The 21,147-nt window shown below is 42.9% G+C and overlaps 1 protein-coding gene across 1 annotated transcript in view; it reads left to right on the plus strand.

Moving 5' to 3' along the window:
* Positions 1–21,147, plus strand: part of G9a (histone-lysine N-methyltransferase G9a) — a 187,259-nt gene that overhangs the window by 19,445 nt on the left and 146,667 nt on the right. The window contains exons 3-5 of the mRNA XM_050191012.3: positions 653–714; positions 10,293–10,403; positions 11,160–11,303. Coding sequence (XP_050046969.1) covers positions 653–714; positions 10,293–10,403; positions 11,160–11,303 — 317 coding nt within the window. The remainder of the gene's footprint in view (positions 1–652; positions 715–10,292; positions 10,404–11,159; positions 11,304–21,147) is intronic.

Below are 21,147 nucleotides of genomic sequence, written 5' to 3' on the forward strand. Positions count from 1 at the left end.
TTATTAGCAAAGCTATCAAAATGATAGCTTTGCTTAGTGACATTTGCATGTCTATGCCTTCAGTTGTGTTATCGGAAAAATAATTAGATTTTCTAAGAGCATGATTTGTAAATAACACTGAGCATGCACTGGCGATTCCGCATAATGCTGCTGTATTGACGTCAAAAGCAGCAGAAAGACTGTGCTATCTCCTTTTGTTTGTGTTACCTACACCAAGTCACATTGAGTAACCACACTGTTTTCTGCCTGTGTGATGCTTTCTGTATTAGTCTTAACTTTAGTTAAAGTTTATAATGTGTCAAACCTGTGGAAGTTGAATTCAATCATTCTCAGGCAGGGTTACAGATTGCCAGTTAGCTTAGGGAAGTACACTGCTGCAATTAAGGAAAAAGTAATGTAATTTCTTCATTTCATTGCCATTTCATTATTGGGATGCAGTCTATGGAAGAAGTGGGTAGTATTTTGTTGTAAAAGTTCTTAAAAATGTTTTACTAGGCCCATTTTCAGGTTTCATTGACTCTGTTGGGTATGGCTCCTAATGGATAGGCTGTAATGTGAAGGTGAATATTGTAGTTTTTTTTCTGAATGTGTGTTCTAGCCTAAGCTTCCTGTATGGTAATGACTACTCAGCTAGTTCCATGTCTTCTTGCAGGTATTAATGGTGGCGGTCCCTTCTGCCAGGCAGACCTCAATTGTGTTCGACTAGAGGTTGTGGTGAGTGTGTGAAAAAAAAAAGTGTGCATCAATTTTATAATTTTTCACCCAGAAATTCCAACACTACAGTGATGGAAAATCTATGCATTGGCATAGATTGACAAAATAAATAGAATGTTCTCAAACTATTTATTTTTAACTGTATATCTTTAGCTTAGGGCTCTTTCAGACTTAGCCTGGCTCATCCTGACTTAGACTCACCAGAAATCATACCAAGGAGCACACTGAATGCCAACCAGTGTAGAAACTGTAGGGTGAATCCAGATAAGAACGAACAGGCAGTCCTGGTCACCATCATCGATTTTTATAAAAATTAAGTTTAGGGCAGGTTATGGACCCAGGTCTATGATTGTGAACTTCGTTTTGGGAGAAAAAAAATTTGCCTGCCTAAAAAGAAATATGCAACATTCGGCTGCGGAAAACCCTTTTTTAGCAACTTTCACAATTTTTCATATTTGAGCGTACCTTAGCAAAAAATTCGGAGAGTTCTTGATTGCAATATTTTTACAGCAAAAGAACATGTGAAGTAGAACCTGATATGCATTTTATTTCACTTCATTAGTGAACCAGTTTTGAAGGAAAAAAGCACAAATATGGAAAATGGTCCAGAATACCTGTAATCTAGGAATTTATTTCTCAGACATGTTAACAGGATGTCTACCAACCAGGAAAACCAGGAATTTTCAGGGATTTTGACTAGTCTGGAAAAACTCAGGGAAAACTCAGGGAATTTGTGCCTCCATCAGGGAAAATTAGCTGTAATGTTATTGAAAGGGTCGAAAGTCGTAACACTGGCTCGAGTAACAGACAGGAATCGTAATGAATCGTCTTTGACGTCCTGTCATCGGCTAGAGGAGTTGCCAGTGTACAGTCAATGACCCTTTCCGGATGCCCGATAATTTGGACGGCTTTGCAACACCACCACGTACCCCATGGAGTCAATGTATCCAGAACGTCTGAAATTTCGAGCACAAGAACCCTTTGCCGTCTGATCTTCCGGACTTTTTGCCGTGACCGCAGATACAAAACGGCATTAATCAAAGCCACTACCGCTGCTGTTTTGATTACCTCGCTGCCTCGAACCGGCGCTCTCACACGCAGATCTGCTGGCAACCGTAGCCGCCGCAACGCTAGACCTAGCTGCTTCGGCGTTCGCTATTAAGATTCTTGCCATTGGTTGCCGTGTTTTTCATTGTAAGAATTCGCTGCTGTCAGCAATAGCACGGACTCCGCCTTTGTGGTCCTCGCAATTGGCTTAGAAGCTTGGAAAGCACGGTGCGTTGCATAATGCCGGTTTCTGAAAGTCAGCTTTGCCTCTTTACAGAAATGTTAATTGGTGAAGCATACGCAAAAGTATTTCAGTGACGCATAACAAGCGTGGGAACGGGCTATTGCCTCGGGACACAGTATGTATTCCTTAATTATACACACGTGCACCCAGTATCGCCTGTCACAGTGCGAGCACGGATATGCTTAATACGTGTACCGACAGGCTTTCAGAGCATTTTCGAATGTGCCTTTGGCGGTTTGAGCCTTTAAGGGCAGTAAATGACATGCATTTATTTTTTCCAACTGGCTGATTTTTCGGCCGTTTTCGCGGCCCTTAGGGAGTTCGAAAAGCCGGACATGGACTGTGCAACTGACCAAGAAGATGCTTCAAATGGTCTGTGGGGCGAACGAGTGGCAGAAGGAGGATGAGAATAGAAATGACTGTCACATTGAGAAATGAACGGGAAAGGAAGCGTTCTGCCGCCGTTTTGAAGGAGCTTGAGCTCAAAAAACAAAGTATTGGCTGATGCGAGATGCAGGTGTCCCTCATCCAAACCAAAATCAACTCTTTAAAGCAGTGAAACACAACACTGAGGCGTCGTGCGCAGGCTGAGAGTATGTCAGGACAGTTGAGGTTGTCTTACGAGCTGTTGAGAGAGAATCTCAATTGTGGCAAAGTTCAGGCCTCATATTACTGAGCTTGCTATCAGTTGATAGAAATAGCTCATATTCGAAAATATTTGCTTCTGTATGCATCTCCTTTTTATTCGTATTTAAGAATGTCTGACTCGATTTGCAATTTTTTTCAAATACACATTATTTGCTGTGCATTTTACTAACCCCTCCCTTCTATTCTCTTTTTGAATAACATAAACACTACTCCTTAGTATTCAAACTGGATTAAGTCATTTTTTTTTAAATTTTCTTTCATATGCTTACTAGAGAGTGACAGCACTGGGCGACGGGGTTTCAGCCTGTCTTGACATAAAACATAGTTCTGCGTCACTCAGGGAAAACCTGAAAAACTCGGGGAATTTGGAAATGTCGACTTGGTAGACACCCTGGTTAAGCTTCTGATAATAAAACTCTATGGCCATAGACTTACACGTTTGTGGTTTATTTTGCAGTAATTTTGGTGTCTCATCTAGGCGCCATTATACTTCAAAATTTCACTCAAATGCAGTGGTTTAATAAATATGACGGAATTTGAAAATAGTTTCTAAAAAAATGCTATTTCTTTTTTTTTTTTACAAATCACCCTGGTTAAATTCAAAGATGTAGTCTACCACTCTGCCTGAAAAAAAAAAAAAAGATTATTTGAGTGTCTAACAAGTTGCAAAGTGTCAAACATGACCAACTCCACGGAGTCAGCATGGCACTGATTTTGTGCTGCAAATCATTCAGGTCATTCAAAAATAATTGCACCTGTTATAGCACCAAGAGGCCATTAACACGAAAGACATGTGCCCAAGCTGCATGGTGCAGTAAGCTTTGTCCCCCGATTCGCCGCTTAGCAGACGGCCAGATATGGTGCGCGCTTTAATCGCGCCCGGCCGAACTTGATACTGCATGCCCGCGTGCAACATTGAAGTTTAGAGGGCGAGTTAGAGAATGTAGCACTGTGAAAGGTGAAAGCTATCAGTGCACAAAGGAGGTTCATTTCGTGCTAGGGACAGTTCTGGCAATAGTGTTGCTGAGAGTGCCTCTAGTACAGGACGCCTGCATTTCTTTTTCCACTCTGATAAATGCAGCTGCAAAGCCTAGCGGGAAACATGTTTCGTGTTGACTATTTGCAGAGACATAAAAAGAAAATTTTGTTTAATCAGAATTTTTTTCCACTTCGAGAAACAAATTTTCTCTGTGGGAACTGTCTCAACTGCTTCAGGGTACTGACTGTGGATTCTTCAATGGCACTGGCACCTGAAGACAGGCTGCAAGTGAGGATGCATTGCTACTGGTAGAAACATCTGGAAATGATACAGCTAAGGTTGAGGATACTTCTGGGTCAGAGGAAGTGCTCGTTCCAAAATAAGCGGGGCATTGAAAAGCTTAACATGTGCATGCACTGCCCAGAAGTTTTGCCTTTAAGATTTCCACATTTGGTTAAAACAAAACATCAAGGGTCATATGCCAAGCACAAGGAAGAAGAAATGGAGCAATGGAGCAAGTCTCAGAAAAAATATAAATCTAGTTTATCAGCATCATATGGCATAGAAAGCCAGCCCATGACATTGGAAGAGAGCTGCAGTACCTGTTCAGAGTGGTTGAACAACTTAAAGCAACCTTTGGAAGCTTCATACTCGTCCAGTTAGTCTTGGCATCTATTAACTCTGCTACTAAAGTCGCTTGACATGAAGGAGATACAGCATGTTATTCCAGCAGCCACCCGTTACATGATCCATAAATGTACAAAATACCAGGAGGATTGTGGTGTGTGGTCAATTTCTGACCCCTACACAAGGAGGGTAAACCAGGAGGATCTAGAAGTAGCATTGGACTATTACATTGAAGATAAATGTAACTGTTGTCCACCAAGCCCATACAAGAAGGATGTGGTTGGCATTATGTGTGGAAAGAAAGAGTACATTGCAAAGTGCGCCATGTGTCGTATTTGCGAGGATTATTTCGTGTTTAAGGAAGCCCACCAAGACACTGGAATTGGACGGACAAAGTTCTATTCTTTGTGACCAGAACGATCACGCCCACACCATCGCATAAAGTGTGTCTGTGTTCACTGTGGGAACATAAAGTAGGCAGTTTGTGCTCTGAAAAAAGTTTCCAGGAGGCATTGTGAAGACATTGGAGGCATTGTGAAGCACCAGGTGACACTACACAATCTTCGAAGTCACGCCACATGTGCCATCAACCCGGCTTCTGAAATGGTCCAAGTTTCGACGCCTGAACTTCCAAAGGTGACAATAATTGATGTCCCAAAATCTGACATTGAAGCTTTCAGGGAGTTGAAGGTGAGAGAATGGGTTTCTGTTCCCACAAGGCCTGGTGTTCAGTCGGAGGACGTATGGGAGTGCAAGCGGACCCATAGCTCCGAAGTAGACTTATTTGGGGCAAGAACAGCTGCTTCAGAAAAGAAGTTACTTTGACTTTAAAAGCGAATGCCACAGATTCTTCAAAAAGAAGGTGTAAGACCAGGCCAATAAAGTATTTATATCTGGCAGCAGTACCATTAGCCTCAATACATTAGCCTCGTCCTCTGCCACACTGGTATCCGAATCCACAATTATGTTGTAAACAAAAGTCACAACAGTCACAGGACAGAGTAACGGAAGACAGAGTTATCAATTAATAATGAATTTCACCTCGCATTAGTTCGAGTGTTGCTCAGCAAATCAAAATGTGTAAAATCTGTGTTGCGGTAACTAGGTAGAATTGGTCACATTTGACACTTTGTAGCTTGTTAGACACTCAAATAATGCGATGTTTCTTTTAGGAAGAATGGTAGACCGCTTCCTTGGCTTTAATCAGGGTATTTTCTAAATAAAAGAATTAAAAATAAAAACTGGCCTTTAAAGAAAGATTCAATTGTCGACGCTTTATTATACCACCTTATGTTTGAATAAAATTTTAAAGTATAACAACGCTTCACTCGGGCTGTCATGCCCAATGACTCGCACGGGATGTCAAGCTTATGGGTGACTCCTAGTCTTGAGTTGACTCATTCATGAATGAGTTCCCTGATGTGTATTGGTGGTGTGTTTGTTTATGTTAGCTATGAAATTGTAGACAATTTGTAACTTGTCCAATGCAGTTAAGCTGCCTTCACTGTTAGTGTAACTGCTGCTTAAATAAGCAGAAAAATGTGGCATATATTTTACATCACAGAGAGCAAACAGACGGTAGGTTACTGAACCAAGATAGCTCAGAGGATGCGTGAAGACTCATATTATTCTTTAATGAGCATCAAAACTAAACAGTATTGATTAGCATTTGTGAGTCACTAGGAGAGAACTAATTGGGAACCTTATTATGAAGATGTACTTGATATGCATCCAATTTAGGATTTTGTTGTGTTGTACTGACATAGCCAGGTTGCTTTGCTATTTGTGCTTTCTTTGTGCTAGTTGGTAGTTATTCTGGTTCGTTGTAAGGCATGTTGAAGAATTGTTTGGTCATACTTTTTTAAACATGACCATTAATCTTTATCAGTTCCTATTTTCCTATGATTATCGCTTCCCATGGCTTGCGATGCTCAATCTTGTGTAAATGACATTTCTCAACAATGATGTACATCCTTTGTGTTTGCTAACACCGCACAAACGCCCATGCAGGGGCCTGCGGCTTCGTCAAGCTGTCCATGTGGCAGCTTTTTCTGCATGCCCCTCGCGTCATGTACTGATGTACTGATGCAAATAAACATCATTGTCATCATTGTCATCGGTAACAAAGGTTGGAAGATTAAGAATGCAGCGAGGCAGGTCAGACGTAGGGCAGGAGTGCTGTCTTCCCAAACTAAGCTAAGCTTGAAAAGAGCACACACATGCACACACTAATAACACAAACAAAAACAAGTGCCACTACTAACTGAGTTTTATTCTGCAAAGAAGAAGACCTTAGACATTCAGTGGTTCACATACACATTGTACAAATGGCTATCATTTGAAATCTATAGCTTGTCATACAAATTTTGCTAGACATTGCACAAGTTGTAAAATTTAGAAACGTGACTATACTGATTTTTGTGCAACTTAAAAGTGCTACAAGTGGTCATAATTAAATTTAGGGCCATCCACCATGCCTAGCATAGCTGGCAGTGTAAGCCTTGTTGCGGTATAAGTATGCAAAAGGCTTTGCGAATTGGACACAAGGTGTGGATGAGGAGAAACACACAACAGGGAAGCTGTTTACCAGCTGATGCTGTAGTGATGAAAAACTATGGTACAGAACTACAGTGGTGTACAAGAAATCATAATGATGTAGAAGGAAGGGATCTTTTCATTTGTAGTGGGAGTTGAACACTGTATGCACTATGTTATGAGCTCATTTTACTTCCCTCTTTGGAAATTTCTGTTCATGCCACCGGGTGTGGCAGCATTTTTGCCTGGGAAGTTAAATATTGTTAGGATAAAAAAAAGGAAAGAGATTAGCCTTGTTGTATATATACAAATTTTTTGCATAACAGGATATCTATGTGCTTTTGTCCACTTTTATTAGCTGCATTGTCCTCAGAAATGTTACAATTCTACTAGTAAATACAATGGCACTATACGATGAGCGGGCCCTGAAACACTATTTGAACATAATAAGAACATGTTGCGGATCTGTAGGTAAGGCTCCTGTGAACATATGAGCCAAATATTATTGCACTACCTGCAGCAGGGAATCTTCAATCTCGTGTCAAAAAGAGTGAAAAATTTGTTGCTCTTTCTTCGCAATGCCGTCATGCGGCTACGTGGCACGCAGCCAAGCCCACTTACAGTTAATGGCTGATTTTGGGATCATGAGAACATTCTCAGTAATACTATAATTGCTAAAAATAAACATAAACTACGCAGGTGTGCAATCTCAAAAAGACCAAACAAATATTTCATCTTCGCACTTCTGGTCTAAACGTGCCAGTTGCTTGTAACTGCATCTGCTGAGCGTGGCTGCCGAGATCACACTGGTGTAGGGTTGCCAACTCTCGAGTGGACCAAGTCAGAGGAGAGGCGGGCAATGACCGACCCTGTCAGTACTAGAGGAGCTGTCAATGTGTACGTGAAACAAAGTTGAAATATTTTTTTTCTGTACTACCCTCTCACAACTTACAATAAATGTAAAGCATAGTTGCCTAACACAGCTACCAATACCGATAGAGGTAATGTGAACGGTTAGGGCCTGTAACAGAATTAGAAGCATGATAAAAATGAAATCGCCTTTAAATTTACGACAATGCAACAAAACACAGAAAGGAATATTGGGCAGACGAGCTGTCAGGCATTATGAAAAGAAAACCTGGTCTATTTATTGTTATCCAGTACAAAAAAAAACAAAAGTCTGGGAACATTTTGCTGTCCTGACTGAGTCAAGTAAGGACACTGGAAATTTACAAAAATTTGGTACTGTCTTGCTAAATCAGGGATGGTTGGCAACCCTAGTTTGGTGTGCTGCATAGCGTAACTATCTTGGCCACCACAAGGTGCTGCCACGAGCCCTCTTGTCGGCGAGACGATCAGACAGCCATGTATGCTGATTGGTCTCTGTAATTGATGTAGTTCCAAGTACAGCCACTATGGTGGTGATATTGCTACTGTACTCGAGGCGCCTGAGTGCCCATCTCGCATCGAGAGAGCGTCGCACATGCCTAAACTAGCATCACAAAGAAAACAAAAAGAACGAAAAAAAAAACAAAAAACGTTTCGTTGGGGCCTTGCTCTTTTGCCATCCCCCATGTAGCTTCCAGCGCGCTAGTGGAGACGAAAGGAGAGAGAAGGCTGTGCATTGGTGCGATAACTATTTTCAACTCCGCCTATACTTGAAGAATTTGAAAAAATGTTTTTGGGGCAGGAGATTGTTGAGGTGATGTTTCTTTAATAATGAGGCCATTCTATGATTAGTTATAAAAAGTGTTTCACAGCCCCTTTAAGGAGGGACATTATATGCAAGGTTTATAGCGCAAGGCTGAATTGCATCTGGTTGATGGATAGCATACTTTTACTGCATGCCATTTATCTGTGTGATGTGGGCTTACCTATTAAATGTTGCCATCATGGGTCTTGTGCTATGCTGTCATAACATCATGGTATGTGATACCATCATGTCATGCCAACACAGCATTTAGTGAAGTGTCTATGTCTTGACTTCAGTATGTATGCATCACATATAGAGTGTAAACATTGCCTTGTAAAGCATGCTTGGGATCTGTATTGTCAGCTGCAAGTTGTACACTTCTGCATTGTAGAGCTTGTGTGAACTGCATGGACTCGTAACGCTATAAGGTACTCTTCCAAGTGGTCACTGCACAGTTAAGAAATTCTTGGAGCCTAGGCCATGGTTCAGCATGTCTGTGCACATTCTGTCCTTATCTTTGTCAGACCCGCCGTGGTTGCTAAGTGGCTATGGTGTTAGGCTGCTGAGCACGAGGTCGTGGGATTGAATCCCGGCCACGGCGGCCGCATTTCGATGGGGGCGAAATGCGTAAACACCTGTGTACTTAGATTTAGGTGCACGTTAAAGAACCCCAGGTGGTCGAAATTTTCAGAGTCCTCCACTACGGCGTGCCTCATAATCAGGAAGTGGTTTTGGCACGTAAAACCCCATAATTTAATTTAATTTTTTTTTATCTTTGTCAGAATGACAACTTGCGTGCTGGCAGTCATTGTTCTTTCTACTTTTCTAGTTCCAGCTTTGAGCAAGTCTCACCTGTCTGTATTATTTGCTAAGCAAGATTAAACACCTGTAGCATGTATGCATTTTCACATACATATTGTGGCCCTGAAGCTGTAAATTGTAATTTCATAGTGCTTTATTTCTTGTTACTTTTTTCGTTTGTCTTCTGGGCTGTTTGTACCTTGTAGGTTTGTTTGGTCTGGGTCAGTTCTGAGAACTGTACTATCAGCATAAATTGAAATGCGAAGAGAAAAATTCACCGATGATTATGATAATAACTAATGTGAATTTCGAACCTGTGGCAGAAAGGATGTTCCATATCCGCTGCCAAGGTTTGTGAGTGGTGGCGCTGGCTAACAGTCCTAGAGTTAGTTATAGTAGCAACACATAAATACCCCGGAAAGTGGATGGGAAAATGGCGCCGTGGTAGCTCAATTGGTTAGAGCATCGCATGTGTAATGCGAAGACGTGGGATCGTTCCCCACATGCGGCAAGTTGTTTTTTCATTCACTTTCAATTACATTAATTTATTATTTCTTTATTTCAATTTTAAGTACAAGTAATTTCCCCTGTGTTGTCCTTGGTGTCTTTGTTCATTGGCTTCTTATACAACACATTGAAGTAGTTTTGGAGTTGCTTGCATTTGAATTTATGCTAATAGTACAGTGTGGTACAAATGAGGCAACATCACCATGTGTGAATGTGGCCTGTGGGCATGCTGCACATGTGCAAAGATGCTGGTGGTTTTGTCTGGAATGCACGGAGCTGATCCATAGTGAGACATGCTGCTGGAGTCAATGCAATCCTTGCAACACTACTGATGTTTTTGTACGCATAATCCAAAGGCACCATCTTCGTCTCGTACGCCCACACAGCTTGGAGCATGGGTGAAGTGCTTCTATGTGTTTACCATGTTGGGCTTCACTGTAAATGAAAAAGAAGTACATACATGGCCCACAGTAGTCTTGGTTCCTTCTTGTATTCAGTGGGATAGCGAGTCACCGTCATGCCAGCGGCCGTGCTGCTGCACAGAGCCAAGTAGGCCTGCAACAGAGAATCAGTCACATTGTCAAGGTCTGGACTCCTTGCAAGGCAGGGTCAGTTGCACTGTTTCTTCTCATCTTATTTTGTTATTTGAAGTGTGCAATCTTTTCAGTGCATAAATATGTTTCACTATGTCAGCTCTTAGTGATAGAGAGAAAGAAATGTTTTAGTGCATAGCAGTGAGGTTACAAAGCATGCTGAAGTAATGAGGAGCAACTAAACGACATCTCGGACAAACTTGGATTGCTTTGGTTTCTTTGTGCACTGCCCACTAATCATGAGGATGCTTTTGTTACTGGGTTTGTGTGAACGTATTGCAATGATGCACATCACCAGCACAAAATGAAGCCGAAAGGACAAAGTTGAAAAAAAAGGAGTAGCAAAAAATGAGTGCTAAACAGTGACCTCATAAAATTTTGACTGTACATAACTAGTATATAAGTACTATAGGTATGTAACTATAGTAATGTATTTAACTAGTAAAATAATGACATTGGCATTTTGAACTGTCCACAGAGGTTTTACATACTGAACAGGTTATTCTTGTGGCATTAATTTTTTTTTTTTTTCAGATGTGTATTTTTCGAAGTTAGGACTTGTGGTGACCATAGATGCAAACAAAGCAGTTGTATCGTGTAGGGCTTTATTTGCATGCCACACACAGCAGCAGTGCTGCTGGTGCAGTGCACATGGGGAAGTTATTTATTTTTAGTTACGAAAGAAAAAGAACATGCTGCTGTTCTTTAGGCTTTGTGCTTAGCATTTCATGTAGTCCTGTAGGTTTGCTGTCTCATGTGCTTGTACTACAGGTAGTGGGATGCACACGGCCGCTTAGGTCGCAGCAACTAGGACGTGCTTCAGTGCGGATGCCTTTCGGGGCCTTCTGTGGTGCCCACCAGCATCGGCTGCGGCTGCACCACTGCTGTCCCCACTGTGGCCTCTTCTGCACTCAAGTGGGTTACTACTCTCTCTGCATTACCTGCAGTTCTCAAGAAGTGAAATATTTTCAGGACTTCAAAATCATAGTGTATTGAGTAACCTTGGGGATTAACTTGTGGTCTTTCTGCGTGAACATTTTTCTGTCATTTTGTTAAGGCAAATAATTGAACACCATTTCCAATTGTGGTGCAATCTGTGCACACCTTACCGCAAAAGTTTTTTGAGCACAGATTCATGAGAAAGTCGTTTCTTTTTTTTTTTTGTGTGTCTGCCATTTGGCCTGAAATTCAGGGATGGAATGTGGTGGCGTACTACACCTTCGCTTTGTGCCTGTTGAAATTTTGTTCTGTTGTGGATTCCTCCCTCCAAAAGTTCGCGCAGTCAGAGGTACAAGGTTTTATTTCAATGGCTTTTTGCTTCTATCAAGATTCTGTAGCTATTGAATGTTGACTTGCGTACTAACCACAGAGTGCCTGCAAATGTCACAACTAATCAGCACATATTGTAACAACACAGCTGTTTGTGGCATTCATGGTTTGTTCTCATGTGGAAGAAATACACTGTGCAGTTTCATATTAATCCTAATTTACTTTGAATCTTAAATGTCATAAATGGGAGGTTCCTAGTCATGCTTGGGTGGCACTGCTTTGTTTCTGCTTGTCTAGCTAAAGCGACTGCACAGAACAAGGATGACTATTTTAGGTGTGCAAGTATTGTCCAAATTTATATTGAACACTTCTTAAAAAATGATCACCCCTACTTGATTATTTACCAGAAAGACATTATTTATTTATTTATTTATTTATTTATTTACTTACTTAATTACTCTCAAGGTAGAGACATCACAGAGAGAAGTGGGTAAGACAGACGAAAAAGAATATAGAATAGGATAATGCAATTATACAATGATTCCTGTGATGGCAGTTTTGAAGGCGTTTGTATCTGTTACTTAAGCAATGGTGGAGAGAATGTGGTTCCGGTCGGAGCTTGTGGTGGGAACAAATGAATTAAAGTAGAAATCGTTGCGGCATGTGGTACGCCAACTCTGTTATGGTGGTCCATGCTGTTGGATATATACAGGTTGTAAACAAAGTGTCTCGTAGGACAGGGTTAAAATGATTAATTTTATGGAAAAGACAGAGACAGGAAATATTCTGCGAAGTGACAGGTCACGTAAACTGAGGGATCATTTCATTCAGGTAACACTAGCTGTTTGTGAATGGTTTAATATAATAAAGCGTACAGAGCAAACTTGGATTGCTTCGATAGAAAGGATGAGGGAATTAACATGGGGATCCCAAATAGAAGACACATATTCGAATTTAGGATGCACTAATGTTTTATAAAGTAGGAGTTTTAAGCTGCTAAGGGCAAGCGAGAAATTACTCCTTAAGTAGCCAAGTGATCGATTTGCACTATTGATGATGTGGTCTATGTGTACTTGCTAAGAAAGGTTCTCGGTAATGTGGATGTGTAGGTATTATTTGTATGAGGAAACTTGATATAGTGGAGCATTGTTAAGAGAATAATTAGAAGGTGGAAAATTACTAACATGCCGGGAAATTCTCATTACTTTACATTTCGTTACATTCAGTTTGATCTGCCAAGTATCGCACCATGCAGAAACCCTGTTTAGGTCTGCCTGAAGGATGGCACTCTCAGTGGTTGTTAATATTTCACGATAAACCATGCAATCCTTAGCAAACAACTTTATCAAGGAGGAGACATTATTGGGTAGGTCATTTATGTATATGAGGAAGAGTAAAGGGCCGAAAACTGACCCTTGAAGGACACTGGATGTTACAGGAGAGCTGTTAGAGTTATAGCCGTTAACTGACACGAACTGTGTGTGAGAGGACAAGAAGTGTTCAATCCATTGTAAGATATTAGTATGCAAATTGAGTATGCCGAGTTTTAAGAGTTAAGAGCTTATGGCAAACAATGTCAAAGGCTTTTGCAAAATCGATGAAGATGCAGTCGAAGAATGAGCAATGGTCAAGTCCAGAAAATAAGTCCTGGGTAAAGGAGAGGAGTTGTGTTTTGGGCATGAACAAGTTTTCCTGAAGCTGTGTTTAGGCACATTTAAGAAGGAGTTTTCTTCGAGGAAAGTTATTAAGTGGCTATAGGTGACATGCTGCATTAATTTACAATGTATGCTTGTCAAGGAAATTGGCCTATAGTTGCCAGAAAAGTGTGCTATCGTGGACAAATTAAACACGAACAGCGGAGCTCGTGGCCGATAGAACAATCATCGCCACCTGCTGGCTATGCTCAATTCAGGCGGTGAGTGCGAGAGTACGTGTCCCACTGCAATATGTTCGCCCGCAGTTTTCTGTGTGCTAGTTCTATCATACTGACGCACCGCTGACATTACCGTCAAAGCAGCTTCTCACCATGCGGTGTTGCCTACAGGCAGCCCGCACGTGTGAGACGAGCATTTGCTTTGCTCACTATCAAGCTTTGTTTTTTATTTATGTATTTATTTTTGCCACCATAGTCTCCTCGCTACCACCGGTGCTTTAAATGCTGGCAGGCAGCATTGCTCGTGCCACTCAATTGTACAGTTAAAAATGCCGCTTGCACAAGAGCCACACCTTAACAGGGCGGTGTTGCTGTGTCGGCGCTATTGTATATAACGTCGGGACCCGGTGTTCCTACGGCCATTAGAACTCAGCCATGCCTGGTGTGTGGACAGAAGACAGACTTAAGGTGATTGCTCTTTACTGATACAATGTGCCGCAATGTGACATTGCCAGCATTACAGGCCGCCAGTTGTTGGCTGGTAATCGGATTCTCCAGGCGTAGCGTGACGAGAGACGGCTTGGAAATCTACCTCGTGGACATAGACGTCGAGCTACGACAGAGGACCAGGATCTTCAAATCGTGGCATGCACAGCTGAAGCCACAGCTGAAGCCCCATGTGCAGCGGAAGCCCCACCGGCGCGCCGCACCAGCGATGTGCCGGTGCAGCGGTATGATAAAACTAACACGCAGGAAACTGCGGTCGAACATATCGCAGTGAGACATGTACTCTCGCACTCACTGCCTGAATTGAGCATGGCCAGCAGGTTGCGCTGATTGTACTATCGGCCACGCGCTCCGCTGTTTGCGATTGCACATTACCTGTCTTATCTAAGGGAACCACATTCTTAACCTTCCAATCATTCGGAAGTTCACAAGCATCTAGTGACTGCCCAAAAAGCATCGACAACATTATAGAAGAATAAGCTTTAGTATTCTTCAAGAACTTTGGATTGATACATCTACACCTGGCGAAGAAAGCTTTATTTTTTCTATTAACATATCAATTCCAACTGAGTCAGTGATAATGGAATTCATTAGAGGAAAGTGATATTGAGCAAGTATGTGAAGTGAGGTGGCTTCAATTACAGTAAAGGAAGATAAAAATATGTTGTTTAACAAAAAACAGCGATTAGGTCTTGAAGACGATTGCACCAACTTCACCAATGAGCTCAACTACTGTGTTGCTGTCACTTTTCACCATCTTCCAGAATTTGTGTGGATTACTAACAAGCAAAGAGGGAAGTGTTGTTTTAAAGAATAAATCCTTGGCTGATGACAGCGCATGCGCATAGTCATTGGCTGTGTCGTGATAAGCTACCCTACGAGAAGCGCTCTCAGGTAACCTAGCCTTTCTGTAAAGTAATTTTTTTCTTATTGTGAAGCCGTCTCGGAGGTGGCGTGAACCAAGGTGATTTGTTGATCTTACCCTCTGTAACGGTATGTATTTGATAGTTCAATTACTTTAGACTTGAATGAAAGCCAGTTTCCATCAATAGATCTTTCTGAAAATTGCCAAATGAAGTTAGACAAGAAAAGTTCAAGTTCAGCATTAACAACACTAAAACTACCTCGGCTGTAATCCCTGATCTGCTTTTCTGTTTTCCTTATTGGCGTTGAAGAATTTTTGAATGAGAAGTGCATCGCTAAATAATCGCTCAAGCCAGGTAACATTGTTACATTTCCAACTAATGAAGGGTGAGTGGTAAGTAGTAAATCTAATGTAGTCACGCTAGAGAGCTTAATGTGTGTCAGACACCCGCTGTGGTTGCTCAGTGGCTATGGTGTTGGGCTGCTGAGCACGAGGTTGCGGGATCGAATCCCTGCCACGGCGGCCACATTTTGATGGGGGCGAAATACGAAAATACCCGTGTACTTAGATTTAGGTGCACGTTAAAGAACCCCAGGTGGTCGAAATTTCCGGAGTCCTCCACTACGGCGTGCCTCATAATCACAAGGTGGTTTTGACATGTAAAACCCCATAATTTTTTTTTTTTAAATGTGTGTCAGACATTTGATGAGCTGTGCAAGATTGAAATCTGAACAAGTGTTTATGAAAGAAGTACATTCTCAGGAATTAGAGCTTACATGAGGATGAGGCTTGGCCCATGAAATGCCCGGAAAGTTGAAATCACCCGCCAGAAGCAGTAATGAAGAGGATACAGAAACACCTCCTATAACTAGTGATGAGGTCTGAATGTCCTTGCAAGACATGAAACGGGGAAGAGCGGCAGGAGAATATGGAATAACAGTCAATTTAATCAAAGCTGGAGGAGACATAATGCTTGGAAAACTGGCCGCTCTCTATACGAAGTATCTATTGACTGTAAGGGTCCAAAAAAACTGGAAGAATTCAAACATGATCCTAATCCACAAGAAGGGAGACGTGAAAGAATTGAGAAATTATAGGCCCATTACCTTTCTCCCAGTGTTATATAAAATCTATCTGCAATAGAATAAGGGCAACACTGGACTTTAGCCGACCAAGGGAACAGGCTGGCTTCAGGAAGGGATACTCTATAATGGATCACATCCATGTCATTGATCAGGTAATCGAGAAATCCGCAGAGTACAATCAGCCTCTCTATATGGCTTTCATAAATTACGAAAAGGCATTTGATTCAGTAGAGATACCAGCAGTCATAGAGGCATTACATAATCAAGGAGTACAGACCGGCTATGTAAATATCTTGGAAAATATCTACATAGATTCCACAGCTACCTTAATTCTGCACGAGAAAAGGAGGAAGATACCTATAAAGAAAGGGGTCAGACAAGGAGACACAATTTCTCCAATGCTATTCTCTGCGTGCTTGGAAGAAGTATTCAAGCTATTAAACTTGGAAGGCTTAGAAGTAAGGATCGACGACGAATATCTTGGCAACCTTCGGTTTGCAGATGACATCGTTCTATTCAGCAACACTGCAGACGAGTTACAACAAATGATTGAGGACCTTAAGAGAGAGAGTGCAAGAGTGGGGTTGAAGATTAATATGCAGAAGACAAAGATAATGATGAACAGCCGGGCAAAGGAACAAGAGTTCAGGATCGCAAGTCAGCCTCTAAAGTCTCTGAAGGAGTACGTTTACCTAGGTCAACTGATCACAGGGAACCCTGACCATGAGAAGGAAATTCACAGAAGAATAAAAATGGGTTGGATCGCATACGGCAGACATCATGAGCTCCTGACTGGAAGCTTACCGTTATCATTGAAAAGGAAGGTGTGCAATCAATGCATTTTACCGGTGCTGACATATGGGGCAGAGACTTGGAGACTGACAAAGAAGCTTGAGAACAAGTTAAGGACCACGCAAAGAGGGATGGGACGAAGATTACTAGACGTAACGTTAAAGAGACAGAAAGCGAGCGGTTTGGATCAGAGAGCAAACGGGTACAGGCGATTTTCTAATTGAGATTAAGAGAAAGAAATGGAGCTGGGCAAGTCATGTAATGCGGAGGTTAGATAACCATTGGGCCGTTAGGGTTACAGAATAGGTACTAAGAGAAGGGAAGCGCAGTCGAGGACGGCAGAAGATTAGGTGGGGCAATGAAATTAGGAAATTTGCGGGTGCTAGTTGGAGTCGGTTGTCGCAGGACAGGGGTAATTGGAGATCGCAGGGAGAGGCCTTCGTCCTGCAGTAGACATAAGATAGGCTGATGATTATGACCAGAAATTTCGGTGCTATGGGGTATCGAACCTGCACCTTGTGCAGAACATTGCGTGATTCAAAGCTGAAACCGGAAGGGTGGCCGGGAGGGCGGTTGCAAGCACAAAAGACAATGTCTTTATGATGGAGACGGATGCAGACACAAACTAGTTCTAAGGGCGATACAACAGAAATAACAAAAGGAGGAAGGTCATGGTTCACTGCAGCTAAAGCTCTGCCACCATTCGAGTTCCGGGATCACACCGATAAAATGTGCACTTTCTTTCACAGTTCAAAATTTTCGTCAATTTTTACGGAAAGCCATGTTTCTCTCAATATGACAACATCAGCGCAACACATGCCCACTAACGATAATAGGGCATCGCGTTTGTTTAGCAAACTTCTGATATTACAGTACAAAAAATAAACATTGCTGGATACACTGGAACAATTTTTTTTTTTGCTATGCCAGTGGGGCTGGCGCCTGTGCTCTGGCGGCTTCAGGTGCTAGGGAGGATGCTGTCCCTCCATTCGATTCAAGTTCATATACTCTGTTAGTCGTTTTACAAAAGGTATAGCTTTTTTTTTTCTAATACAGTAGGCTCCCTTTATGATGAACTCGAAGGGACCATGAAAATTTGTCTTATCAGAAGTTTGCCTTATCAGAAGAATAATTGGTAACATGACCAGGTGCATCCAAATATCTTACTTCAAAATGGTTATTTAGCTGAACTTAATAGAAAACTATTTTCCAGTGGTACTCTTACTTGGTTTTATCCAGTCTGTGATGTTTTGCGCTTCTGTGCATATCGGCAAGCAGCCACAAACAATGTCATCTCGCCTAATGACCTTAAAAATTCTTCTGTGCCTTTTTGCTGGGGGAAAAAGTTAACTGAGGAGTTAAAGTAGGCATCTGCCACCTCACAGGTCACCGGTGCAGGCTCCGAGCTAGCGAAAGTACGAAGAAGTGCGCTGAGCGTGCAGCAAAACAAGGCCACCTAGAGGAAAGTCTAGGTGATGTTGAGTGAAGTGGGGAAGAAGAAATGAGGCAAATAGTCGTGGAGGAGAGAGGTAGGCGGGAGATGTGCTGGGTTGACCTCCTCTGGCAGTTGCTGCAGGTTTGTTTGTGATAAGGACATACTAGGTTCATCTCATGTTAACATCGTTCTCATGCGCCTTACGCTGTGTGTGCGAGGGAAAGTGTGCGACGCAGTGAACCAACGATGGTGGCTCAATCTCGCGTGCGCTATGGTGGCTAGAAGGGGGAGGTGACGCCAGCGCCTGCATATCCGCCGAGAAAGCGCGATCCTCTCGTTCATGCGCAGCCGCAAAGGCCGCGGTGGCGCTGCGGTCAGCTGGGCGATGCAGTCACGCGTTTGCACGCGTGTGCAGCTTCCCGCGGTGTCTGGCCGGCGCGACAGCGTTTCTGTTTCTTCGCGGCTGCCAAGTGTTCTCTCGTTTATGGCAATATGTGTTTCGCTGCTGACATGTTAATGTGAGTGCCGGACTTCGCCGAACAGATGAATTCCAACGCAAAAATACGCGAGGCAGCGTCACTGCTTCGCCCCTGGCTGCACGTCCGGCTATGTGTCGTCGAGGCAGCAGCGAGGGTGCTCTACGTTGCATATTTCTTCAAGGTCGAACGTCTTAATTTTTTATTTAGTGGAAAGTGGTATCCTTGCCTCCCCATTTCTTAGTGGGTATTCAATGTTTAATGTTTTTCTTTCAAATTACACAGAAGCATGTGTAAATGTGATACCTTGTATTTTGAATTACCCTGAATGTATGATGTGCAGTGCTTTGCTATTACTACGATGTGCAATAAATTTTTGCTATGCTTTGTGTTACCTGTTCTGAACCCCATTCACATATTTTAGGAGTAAGCTGACGCTTCATATTACTGAAACTTAAGGAGTGGAAGACACCGGCCAAAGAACAGCCAACCTTTCTTTCTCTCATTTAATACCCCTTTTAATTTCCTTTGTACATATTTCTTTATGCCCTGAGGCAATAAACAACGTTATTAAAAAAATGCAATCGCACGGACCCGAAACGTATTTCAATCCTAATTCTTTTGGTCTGTGTCTCCTACTGTCATCTTGCACTATCTTGACCACACGGGGCTCATTCGGACCCTTCAATTCCTGAAAGTGAAAGGATTCGCGAATAACGCTTTAGATACGCCGATGTGTTACGCAGCAGATGTATTGCAGAGGCAACCACTCGATTTCAATGGTTTTGTTTGTGGGGTTTCACGTGCCAAAGTGACTCAGGCTATGAGAGATGCCGTAGTGGAGGCATGAAGGACTCTGGAAATTTCGACCACCTGGGGTTCTTTGACATGTACTAACATCGCACAGCAAACGGGCGCCTTGTTTTTCGCCTCCATCGAAAAGCGGCCGCCGCGGCCGGGATGCCATCCCTCGTCCTTGGGCACAACAATCGGGCACCCTAACCACTGCACCACCACGGCTTAAAATTGCATTCTGTCAGCCGTAGTCACGTTCGACTAGCGTTTAATGAGCTAAACCATTGCTTGCAACAACATCACTGAAAGGCCGACGCGTTGCCTGCACGGCAGGCCTGCTTTCTTGCGTATGCTCAAAGCCAGCGGCGCGTACCATGCGTCGCATTACGGCCAACAGCGCCACCTACGCCCGGCTTGAAATGGAGGAGCGGTTTCCATCCGCTGTTGGCGTCACCTCTCCCTTCTAGCCACCATAGCGTGCGCAAAGGAGGAAATGGGGGGTAGCTCCATCTTTCATTGCGCGCATAGTACTGGGGAAGGTAGAGAGGGGGTGTTGTACTTCTGCCACGTGCAGTCACACAGGCTTTATCTTGAAAGCAATGAGCTTTGGGGACACAGTCTAGGTGGGCAGATTGCTTGTAGCTTTGCATGTGCTGTGTTCTCGTCGCTCAGTTTGTGTTGAAGCAATAGACAGTGCAAAGGTCACTTCGCTCGCTGTTGCTGCCGTGATTCCTCACTGCAGCATTTTGACAGCGAGTGTCTGCAGTCATCAAGTGTGTTTTGTTTTGCCAGTGTGCGCTAACGCCATGCCTGTTAATGTAGTTAGTGAGTGAATTATTACAAAGGGGTGTTCTACTCCAGCAGCTTCCGCATATGGCGCGGCCGCGCGAGGCCTGTCTTGAATACAATCTATGATGCAGACAGTCTAGGTGCACCGAGCGTTGATAGCTTCGTATGCGATCTGGCACTGATACTCTTGCGTGCCACCCGTGTTCACAAAGTGAAACATCACTGTCTCTTTTTGTTTCCCCCTCTTGCTTTTGCCTCTGTCCACGGGTGATGCGCGTCGCAGGCCTCCAGTAGGGTGCCTTGAGGCGTGCGCCTCTGGGCGCAGCACATTGAGGCACCCTACCCTCCAGGATTGGTAGCAGTGGTGGCCACTCCAAATGTTCGTCTTGACCGAAGAGCACATCTGAGGCGGTTTGTCTTTAAGCGGATTTTCTTTTGCATCGAGTCTATGGAAAACCAAACAAACATTCCCATGTTGTTCGTTTTATGTGAGAATTCGACTTAACCGAATTCGCCTTAACGAGAGGTCAATGTATTAGCTTATTGTGGCATAGCACATACGGCTGCCCGCTGGCTTTCCCAAATTCAAGCAGTTTTTTGCGCGAGTTGCACGTCATCTGACAAAAAGCTTCGCTAATAAATACTCCAGTGCCTAGAAGCCTAAATTTTTGAGATTACACAGTTGATTTGGCTTTAAATGAAGAGAACCATGCCATAATTGGTCTGCACTTGTTTGGAAGGAACGAACCCAACTGATGAGCGCGAGAAGTCCCGTCATCAGGCAACTGCAGACCGAGGCACTTGGACAGCAATTCTTGCACCTTTTCCTCGGCACTAGCCCAAGATTCTGTGCCACAATCTGCAATGCTGTAA

This window comes from Dermacentor andersoni, chromosome 1, assembly GCF_023375885.2.
Source record: "Dermacentor andersoni chromosome 1, qqDerAnde1_hic_scaffold, whole genome shotgun sequence".
Taxonomy (NCBI): Eukaryota; Metazoa; Arthropoda; class Arachnida; order Ixodida; family Ixodidae; genus Dermacentor; species Dermacentor andersoni.